The sequence below is a fragment of the Macaca thibetana genome, chromosome 6 (assembly GCF_024542745.1).
Source record: "Macaca thibetana thibetana isolate TM-01 chromosome 6, ASM2454274v1, whole genome shotgun sequence".
In the NCBI taxonomy this organism is placed as follows: domain Eukaryota; kingdom Metazoa; phylum Chordata; class Mammalia; order Primates; family Cercopithecidae; genus Macaca; species Macaca thibetana.
The window spans coordinates 53,472,712-53,482,960 of NC_065583.1; the positions used below are offsets into that span (position 1 = coordinate 53,472,712).

The 10,249-nt window shown below is 35.4% G+C and overlaps 2 protein-coding genes across 3 annotated transcripts in view; both read right to left on the minus strand.

Annotated features, from left to right (window-relative positions):
- ISOC1 (isochorismatase domain containing 1) overlaps positions 1 to 10,249 on the minus strand; it is a 1,173,170-nt gene that overhangs the window by 978,494 nt on the left and 184,427 nt on the right. The gene's annotated exons all lie outside the window — the stretch shown is intronic.
- Positions 1 to 10,249, minus strand: part of SLC12A2 (solute carrier family 12 member 2) — a 103,546-nt gene that overhangs the window by 64,705 nt on the left and 28,592 nt on the right. For both annotated transcript variants that reach the window (XM_050795751.1, XM_050795750.1), the window contains exons 2-4: positions 9,483 to 9,602; positions 8,148 to 8,223; positions 7,753 to 7,848 (exon numbers count right to left, since the gene is read on the minus strand). In XM_050795751.1, coding sequence (XP_050651708.1) covers positions 7,753 to 7,848; positions 8,148 to 8,223; positions 9,483 to 9,602 — 292 coding nt within the window. The remainder of the gene's footprint in view (positions 1 to 7,752; positions 7,849 to 8,147; positions 8,224 to 9,482; positions 9,603 to 10,249) is intronic.

Below are 10,249 nucleotides of genomic sequence, written 5' to 3' on the forward strand. Positions count from 1 at the left end.
ATCTTTGGGAGCCTGGGCTAGGGAAAGGTTTCTTAGATACCACTCCAAAAGCATAATCCAAAAAGGAAAAAGTGATGAACTGGACATAGCTAAAACTATGAGCTGCTCTTCTAATGATGCCATTGAAGGAATGAAACAAGCCATATACTCAGAGAAAATAACTACAAATCATTTATCTGGTAAAGTACTTGTATCTAGAACCTCTCAAAACTCAATAGTAAGAACTCCCAATATAATAAATAACACTTCAAAATATGGGCTACAGATTTGACACTTATAGTGCATGAGAAGATGCCCAACATCTTTAGCCATCATGGAAGTACCAATGAAAACCATCATAAGATACCATTACGCACATACTAGAATGAAAAATAAAAAGGACAATATCAACTGTTGGTGAGGATACAGATATGGAACAAGTGAAACTCACTGTTGGTTGGAATAGAAAGCGAAAATTTTGTGAAAATAAAGTTTTCTTGGTGTTTTCAGGAAAGAATCAAAGGGTGACAATAACGAAATACATTCTAGTACCCTGGTTTACAAATAAAAAATAAAGACCTTGCCTGTTAATGTTTGGCAAATTTTCTCTATTTTGTTGCCATTATTTTATCAAACAGGGAAAGGCAAAGTGACAAACAAGGAATCTTCCAATCAGGATTAGGTGTTATCTTATTGTAAATGATCACCAGAATAATTCAATTAAATTTTAAGATACAAGAGGAAAAGACATATAATCCTAATTCTGCAGCAAACAATTTTGGAACCAAGCTGAAGTATTAATAATAATAAACTGCATAAACTGGCAAAACTGAAAGATCACCAATGAGTAAAGAAAAAACCCATGCTGAAAATTCTATTACTTGCCAGATTCATATCTGAGCTATTCATAGTATACAAATAGTGTTTTACTGAACTGAAAACACAATGTTATGTTAAATCTAATAAACCTCGTAACACAACTGTGTTGTTGTATTATACAGCTGCTTCAAACATTTCATTGATCTGAAAAGTTATAATTTCAAAGAAATTAGTTATTTAAAAAAGTAACTATGCAGCTGAATTCTAACTTAGAACTCCTTGCTTGATAATTGTAGGAACTAATAGTTACACAATGAATAAAACAAAAAAAATTTGATGATCAATGATAATCTTTCTGTATTTTTCAAATACAGAAAGCACTTTCTGTTTTTTTCAAATACAGAAAGCACTTTCTGTTTTTTTCAAATACAGAAAGCACTTTCTGTTACAGTATGTGGAAAGAGTTTTTCCTTATTTCCAATGTTTTTGACTTTATCTATTTACAAAAATGAGGAGGTATTCAATTAGTTCAGATAAAAGTAAAATAGATATGAGTACATAAAAGTAATTATGACTTATGTAGACATTTTAAAAATTCACCAGCAGAATCTGCATGAAAATTAATTTTGTTAAAAAATGAATATAATTGATTTTTTGTTCTCACTATCCATGTAAATGTTAAATGTGACTAACCACAATGTTGCATTACGTAAGATAATGTATGTCAACACCATGGCATCATGCCTAGCAGTTACGTCTCAAAAAATAATAGCTACTATTATTATCTGAACATAAGCTCTCCAAGAACATAAGAACACAGCATCTTGTCTTTCACTGTTAAAAACCCAGTGTCTGTCACAAAATGCTCAACAATTGTCTGTTGATTGACTAAAGTACAAGTAACATAAAACTTCATCACGTAATAGGCAAGTTTATGTTGATTTTAGATTTTGGAAACTTCAGAACTACCTATCTGAAGTTTTATGTAACCACGGCTTTTATGTGAAAAGGTACTGACCTCTGCTTTTAACTAAGTCAACTAAATGCCCCCAAACAAAAAGTGATTGAGGAACCTTTCTTTTCTATTGCTCAGTTCATATAATACAGTATGAATTAAAACCAAGAATTTATAGTCTTCATCTTATGAAAGGCTGCCTGTAGTTGCCCTCTATTCTATGAATGAGTCTAAATTCACGGATTAATTAAAGAAGGGACAACTCTGTGTAATCTAGGAAATGCAGATCTGAGTCAAGGTGGCTGCTGGCCAGCACCATTCAAGTTGCAAAACCTGTTGCAAAGATCCATGAAAATTCTATAAAATCCAAGCTCTCAAGAAGACTGCCATGATTCGTAGAACAGGGAAGGGCTCTAAAATCCCTGTAGCCTGCAATAATCTGCAAAGCATTAATGTGTCTTGCAGGCAGGGACTATGACAGAAATAAAGTAAACTTCATCAGTTCCTTGGCACTGCTATTCTTACCCTGTGGAAGGCAGGCAACTTAAGTGATGATTCTCTAACCTGCTTCCAGTAGCTTTAAATAGTACCCCAAATCGGCTGGGCGAGGTGGCTCACGCCTGTAATCCCAGCACTTTGGGAGGCTGAGCTGGGTGGATCACGAGGTCAGGAGATTGAGACCATCCTGGCTAACACAATGAAACCCGGTCTCTACTAAAAATACAAAAAATTAGCCGGGCGTGGTGGCAGACACCTGTAGTCCCAGCTACTCAGGAGGCTGAGGCAGGAGAATGGCATGAACCTGGGAAGCGGAGCTTGCAGTGAGCCAAGATCACGCCACTGCACTCCATGGGTGACAGGACAAGACTCTGTCTCAAATAAATAAATAAATAAATAATAGTATCCCAAATTACTACTAAAACTGAATTAGGCCTGAAACTAAGCATCTTTTATTTTCTACATTTTGACTTTTTCAGAAACCTTGCATGTTTCCATTACATGAGACTTCAAAGTTGGACATTACTACATTTGTTGACAAGTTAATAACAAAGTACAACTTTTCTAGATTATCTGTTTAATCTCTAAAATGTACTGTTAAAGCCAATGTTAAAATTAATTAGTAATATTAAATCTCCCCTATGGCAATAAGTACACAACACTAGGGAAAGTTCACTGAATTCACACACTTCTGCAAAGCTGCAAACACGTAATTTTTGAGATGACAATAAAACATTATTCAATTAATAAAATATAAATACATGTTATAATTCAGTTAAGAATCAAGATAAACAGGCATTATCTCAAATTAGTTAACATTAATTTTTTAAAACTATGCATCAAAGTTTCATTTAAAATGGGTCTCTTCGAATGAAAATTACTAAACAGTAACCACAATGTGCCCCAACCCTTGAATAGTATTTTAAGAAAATTTATTTCCTTATTAATTCCCTTAATAGTCAACTTTCAGTCTACAAAAAGTTCAGATGGGTTCACCAGACATCACTTTTCCCACAGTATTTCTCCGTTTCCTTTTAAGACACCAATCCTCTGGGTAATTCTAGCTCTATTACCGTCCTCTCTAAGTAGCCCTTACAAGGTAGGCCGCCAAAATCAAGTCCTCAGCAGTTGAGCTGTAGGAAATCCAACTCAGCGATTCTTGCTACCACCAAGAAGTGTAGTTTATAGCTAAAATGGCAAACAAAACTCGTAACTATACATTGAATCTCAAGTTTGTTTTAAACCATTAACTCCCCTCTCCATCTTTTTTTGAGCCTTGAATAAGGATTCCTTGCTCCATAGAGATTCCCAGTCTGGAATTTTCTGTCATCACCCTATGCTGTCATTTAAGAAGTTCCTTTCTCCCCTGCATATTCTATAAAATGCTTTCTGGAGATACTGGCATAATGTGATTCAGATTTAATTTGTTGGGAAACAATACCTCACAGGTATTCTTATCAAGTAAAAGCTTTACAGAAGTTGGAATTTAAAAAAAAAATTTACTTCAATAGTTTTTGGGGAACAGGAGGTTTTTGGTTACATGGATGTTATTTAATGGTGATTTCTGAGATTTTGGTGCACCCATCACCCAAGCAGCACACACTATACCCAATGTGTGGTTGTGTGGTCTTTTATCCCTCACCCACCTCCTACCCTTCCACCCGCATCCCCAAAGTCTATTATATCATTCTTATGCCTTTGCATCCTCATAGCTTACCTCCCACTTATAAGTAAGAATATATGAGATTTGGTTTTCCATTCCTGAGTTACTTCACTTAGAATGTTGGTCTCCAACTCCATCCAGGTTGCCACAAATGCCATTATTTCATTCCTTTTGATGGCTGAATAGTATTCCATGGTGTATATATACCACATTTTCTTTATCCACTCACTGGTTGATGGGCATTTAGGTTGGTTCCATATTTTTGTAATTGCAAATTCTACTGCTATAAATACGTGTGTGCAAGTGTCTTTTTCATATAATGACTTATTTTCCTTTGTTTGGGTAGATACCCAGCAGGAAGACTGCTGGATTAAATGGGAGTTCTACTTTTAGTTAAGGAATCTCCATACTGTTTTCCATAGTGGTTATATTAGTTTACATTTCCACCAACAGTGTAAAAGTGTTCCCTTTTCACAACATCCACATCAACATCTGTTATTTTCATTTTTTTTTTTTTAATTATGGCCATTCCTGCAGGAGTAAGGTGGTATCTCATTGTGGTTCTAATTTGCATTTCTCTGATAATTAGTGATGTTGAGCATTTTTTCATATGTTTGTTGGCCATATGTATATCTTGTTTTAAGAATCGTCTATTCATGTCCTTTGCCCATTTTTTGATGGGACTGATTTTTTTCTTGCTGATTTGAGTTCCTTGTAGAGTTTGGATATTAGTCCTTTGTCAATGCGTAGTAGTTTCTCCTACTCTGTGAGTTGTCTGTTTACTCTGCTGATTTCTTTTGCTGTGCAGAAGCTTTTTAGTTTAATTAGGTCCCATTTATTTTTGTTTTTGTTAAATTTGCTTTTGGGTTTTTGGTCATGAATTCTTTGCCTAAGCCAATGCCTAGAAGAGCTTTTCCAATGTTATCTTCTAGAATTTCTACAGTTTCAGGTCTCAGATTTAAGTCTTTGATCCATTCAAAGTTGGAATATTCTAATTCTCTTTCCTCCTTCACTCATTATGTAGAGTAATTATCTGAAGAACAAATCTCATCAACTTCTTGGTTACCTTGAGTTCAGGAAAGAAAACTTTCAGGAGTTTGAGTCAACACTATTTATTTATCAATTTTCATAAGATGGTTCCCTAGTGTGTTTCAAAGGTGAAAAGTGAGATTTTTTGGTTTGTTCCACTGTGAACTTATGGATTTACATCCATATTTTCATATATTTTCATCCAAGTCAGTTATCATCATTATCGTTGTTCAAATTATCCAAACTTTAGCCAGTGTTAGCTCCTTTAAGTTGACTCTTAGGTCCTTTTGACATGAAACTAATAGTGTTCAATACTTTTGGATCTGAAAAGTTGTCTAAGCTCATTTCCTAACCAGATAAGGAATCAATCTTTTCTCTGAAGTCCGCTGGTTCTTTTGAGTGGAAATACACAACATGGGCACAAGAATTATTGCCGCTGAGTTGGTCATTTACTACAGGTCACTTTAATGGAAAAAGCTAAAAAATATGTACTTTCAGTATAAATTTTAAGACTAATACTTTCAATTTAGAATCCTGAATACAGGTATAATGTGATCTCCGTTTTATGTCTGTATCTACTTTCTCCCATGTGGAAAATACTTTTTTCATGATAGCAAAATAAATCATGTTGGGGTTTCCAAATCTGAGTCAGATACAGAGGAGACAGAAGGGGCCTGAAGTCAATAAAGAATCTCTAGAAAACACTCATGGCAGACAATGCAGCTCATATATATTCTATAAAGATCATCCAGATGTCCAAAGTCACTAAGTGAAAAATGAATACCTTCTAAGAAAGCTTCATAGTATTTGGTCATTCTTTAAATTAATAACTTTCTCTCTTATCTTCTATGGGTTTCATTATTTCAGCAAATGTATCACATTCTCAATTGTATGAACACCTCATAACAGAATTTCAAATGGTTTTTAGCCTCTAGGTTCTTCCTTTGTGAACAGATTTTTCAGGAAACTCATGTAAAATTACAATATATAGTCATTTTTTGGGACAGATCTGTGTGGGTTCCGCATTCTCATACTTTCCCTGGCACTCCAGGACAGAAGACTGCACACAAAGTCTACGAGGGAAATGTATTTGTAAAGAGAGAGAGATATATAGATAGACAGATATATAGATATGTAAACTACCAATGGTATTGAAAAATGAAATGGCTTTTTGGTCACAATCTTGCAAAATCTCTACCTTCCAAAAGTCTGATTCAAATGGGGGAAAAGTGTGAAGTTAATGTTGCCAGTGGCTTCATGCCTCATTCCTTTTGAGGCTCACAGCCTAGTTTCTAAGGTCTGAGGAAAAGGATAAATTATTTGATGATTTGCTGATCCCCTACAAATACATAACAGCCCAGTCCATTTCTCTTCCCACTTTCATTCCCCAGTTGTGGCAGAGAGAAATGACACATGGAGTACCCAGTTCACGAGAAGCCAAAAAGTATCTCTCAGCATTATCTGACTAACTCTGCTGAACATATCCGCATCGTATATCCCAATATAGCTCAATCCAGGCTAACAGAAGCATAAAACTTCAGTCAACAGTGATGCATGCTCAGCATAGTCATAATCATATTGATACAAGACACCAGCCTCCAAGGGTCTTAGTGATTTGGATCCTCTGGTGTCTAAAATATATAAAGACGATGGTGAAAAATCAAAAGCTCAATCTGGTTCTCTCTCTCTTTTCCTTCCACACCCAAATACTTGATGCAGGTAAAATGGAAATTGTGTTACATAATGTCAAACAGGGATATTCAAAATAGTTGAGGCAGATGAAATAGATCTTTTCTCAGTTGATTTACTACCATGACTTTACAGGTGCTGGCAGACATTCTGTCTCCTTTCTCCAGGGATCTTCTTACTCTGACTGAGGAATTTTGATTTGGAAAATGGAATTATTTTCTTCTTGTTTTTAGGGATCCTGATTCCATTCTCCTGTACTCTCTTAGGTCCTCTTCCTAGGGAGGGTAAAACTCTCACAAGGCAGATCTTATAGACTCTAAGGAGAGGTCTCATAGTGCCCACAGAAAGCTAGACTTGAAAGTATGAATTTAAAGTCCCAGGGTCAGGTGCAGTGGCTCACATCTGTAATCCCAGCACTTTGGGAGGTCAAGGCAGGCAAATCACCTGAGGTCAGGAGTTCGAGCCCAGCCTGGCCAACATGGCAAAACCCTGTCTCTACTAAAAATACAAAATTCAGCTGGGCGTGGTGGTGCATGTCTGTAATCCTAGCTACTTAGGAGGCTGAGGCAGAAGAATCACTTAAACCTGGGAGGCAGAGGTTGCACTGAGCCAAGATCACGCCACTGCACTCCAGCCTGGGTGACAGAGTAAGACTCCATCTCCAAATTAATTAATTAATTTACAGTCCCAGGTATAGCTCACACAACTGTATTAGATCATGGGGAAGGTATACTGCTTCAGTTTCCCTCAATAGGGGATGGAGGTGGGGAATGAGGTTACCCCATTACAATGTTGAACAAATGCCAGGAGCATGTTGCTGAATGATCCAAGGGCAAGCCTTGGAGGAGGCAATTAAGAAGCAGCCCACTGGATAAGAGACCAAAGTAGATGCTCCATTCTTGCTACGGGACACTCTGAATAACTTAAAGCATACCTGTATGAGTTGATATAAAATTTTACATTGAAATATACTAGTCTGGAAGTGCTCAGTAGCAACTTACTTGTCTATATAGACTTAATATGTTGCTTCAGTTAAAGTAAAAAATAATTAAAAATACAATTTAGATTTCTGTTTAGTAAGAGTAATCTGATGATGACGATACAAAAAGATTCAATTTACCTCCTCTTACAAATCCATTAGTTGCTATTGCTGAAGTAGACAATCCTGTGATAGTTGTCACAACAGTGGCCATCATTATTACAAGGACTGATAGACCTTTATGGAGAAAAAAAAGATCGTGAGAATACTTACACTCTTGTTGAAGCCCGTCGTTACCTAAAACTGGTTGGTCTAAGAATGCTGAATTTACATTTTAAGTTATAAATTACCCAATTTTGATCTCATTTTAGAAAAACCAAATCAGAATTATGAAAAAAGGAACATTAAGACAACAATCTGATGTACAGGAAAACGTAGTTCAAAATGACTCTAATTTCTTGAGTTTTATCAGGTTAAGAGCTCAGACACAGTTATTTTGCTTATTCTCAAATCAAGCAGGATATAACTTCACTTACCTATTCCAGCTTGACCCACAATCCATGACAATCTAATGAAGAGCATCACACCCCAAATGTTTAACATACAACGTACCTAAGAGGGAAAAAGAGGCCATGTCACAGAGAAAGAAGAATCATCAAACATTATATAGTAAGCATTAAACCAGCCAAAGTAGAATGACATGCATAGTTTTAAATCTAACTCCTACTCCACCCTTTTCTTTAACAGTTTTTTATAAAGAGCTTAATAAGAGCTTACTTTTGAGCTAATATAAACACCGTGTAACATATAAGAGTGTGTATGAAAATAAATGCACTCATCACAATTGTGTGAAGCAGCAGAAGCAACAGAACAAGATACAAGAAATAATATAAAAATTCAGCCCTTTAAAAAAGTAGTGCACATTCCCTTTTATCAATACAAGTTTAACTTTTGCTTATTCTTTTATAACATCCTCATTTCATGATTTCTTCAGCAGATTTAAGTATTACATAATATTTGTCAATACAAAATGCCAATTGTTCATGTTTTAAAATTTTAATTATTTGTAAAAGTTTCCTCTATTTTCACTTTTATTTACTAAGTTCATACATAGAACATAGTCTTCTAAAACACTAAAATCTAAGAACAAGCAAACAATACAGTAACCTGAAGCTTCACATTCACCTTACGGATTAGGCAATAAAATTATTACTAGAACTGTGATTTTTTTTCCCTCTATTTCTCCCTGAAATTCCAATACAACCCCTATTAAGTGCTTCCAAAGTCCCAATGAGAAGGCAATCTAGCCTATTTTAGTCAGATCGTTAGTGCCTATTCAAACATAGAAAAACAGAAGTAAATCTGAACCTTAACCACCTAAACCTATGCAACAAAGCGAACTCAACACTTAAGTATTTCTCCTGTATTCCTTTCTTGCTTGTTAACTTCTATACGCTTCTCCTCAAAACATAATGGGGGTAGTATGAAAGGAAGTAGGTATATTTCAGCTCTATTCCCTGCTCAGCCTTCTTGATTCTGATGCTCCCAATTTGATAGTCTTCATACTTAATTTCTGAAAAGTGACAGTGCACGAAAATCACAACAGGCAATGAAATATAATTTAATACCATCAGTAACACATTATATAGAATCAAGAATAATTTGGCAAAATAAATGGCACACCTCCTTTGCTGAATTTAATATCCAAAAGCAAAGGAGATACAAGCTATTAATTTGGTTTTCCACAGCACTCAGATAAGACAGTTAACAAAGAGAAAAAAGAGTTCTCTTGAGAACTGATGAGAACATTATGAAGATTTTATAACCAACAGATATGCTGTAACTATAAAATTAAGTCTATATGTACATACTAATACACCCTTGATCCAGCCAAACTTCACGACTCCTTTACTTTCCGCAGTATATGTGACCACAGCATCTCTGGTTGGAGTACTTTCTTCCCCATTTGCAAAGCCATCCTCAAAAGGTTCCTGGTTATAAAAAGAAATATGGATTATGCTTAACATTTAAAATTTAAAATCACTTGATAAAAACAAACATAACTAAACACATCTAACCATATTTAAGAGGGCATAGTACAGATTTCCAAGAACCAAGCATTTCCAAATATTTTACCCCAGGAAAGGACAAAGCAATAAGCTAGAAGAAAATCTTAATTACTGAGATTTCTTAAAATTTAAGTCTCCCCATGACAGTAAATCCATTTTAGTAATTCCAAATTCTAGCTACACTTTTCATAGTGTCTGGAGGAAACAACGATTCCTGTTTGCTAATTACAGGGTAGCTAAGTCGATCAATTCAGACCTCATCTCTCAAGCCACAAATTTATATCACCTAGTTGCCATCAGTCCTACAACTGAAATTTCATCATTAACAATTTAAAACTCTTCTTCATCACCAATGAATATGGTTTTTTTATAGTCCATGACAGCAGGAATCCCATGGATATCAAGATTCCTTCACAGCTCCTCTCTTTACTCATTCCTCGTCTGCAGTGACTCAGTGCTCTTCATTGCTTTCCCTTGTAGTTTTTGTCGGATTCAGATATGTACTGGTTGACACAATGAATTTGACAACTAGTGTTTCCTTTTTAGGTGTTTAGTTTCACATCTGATTC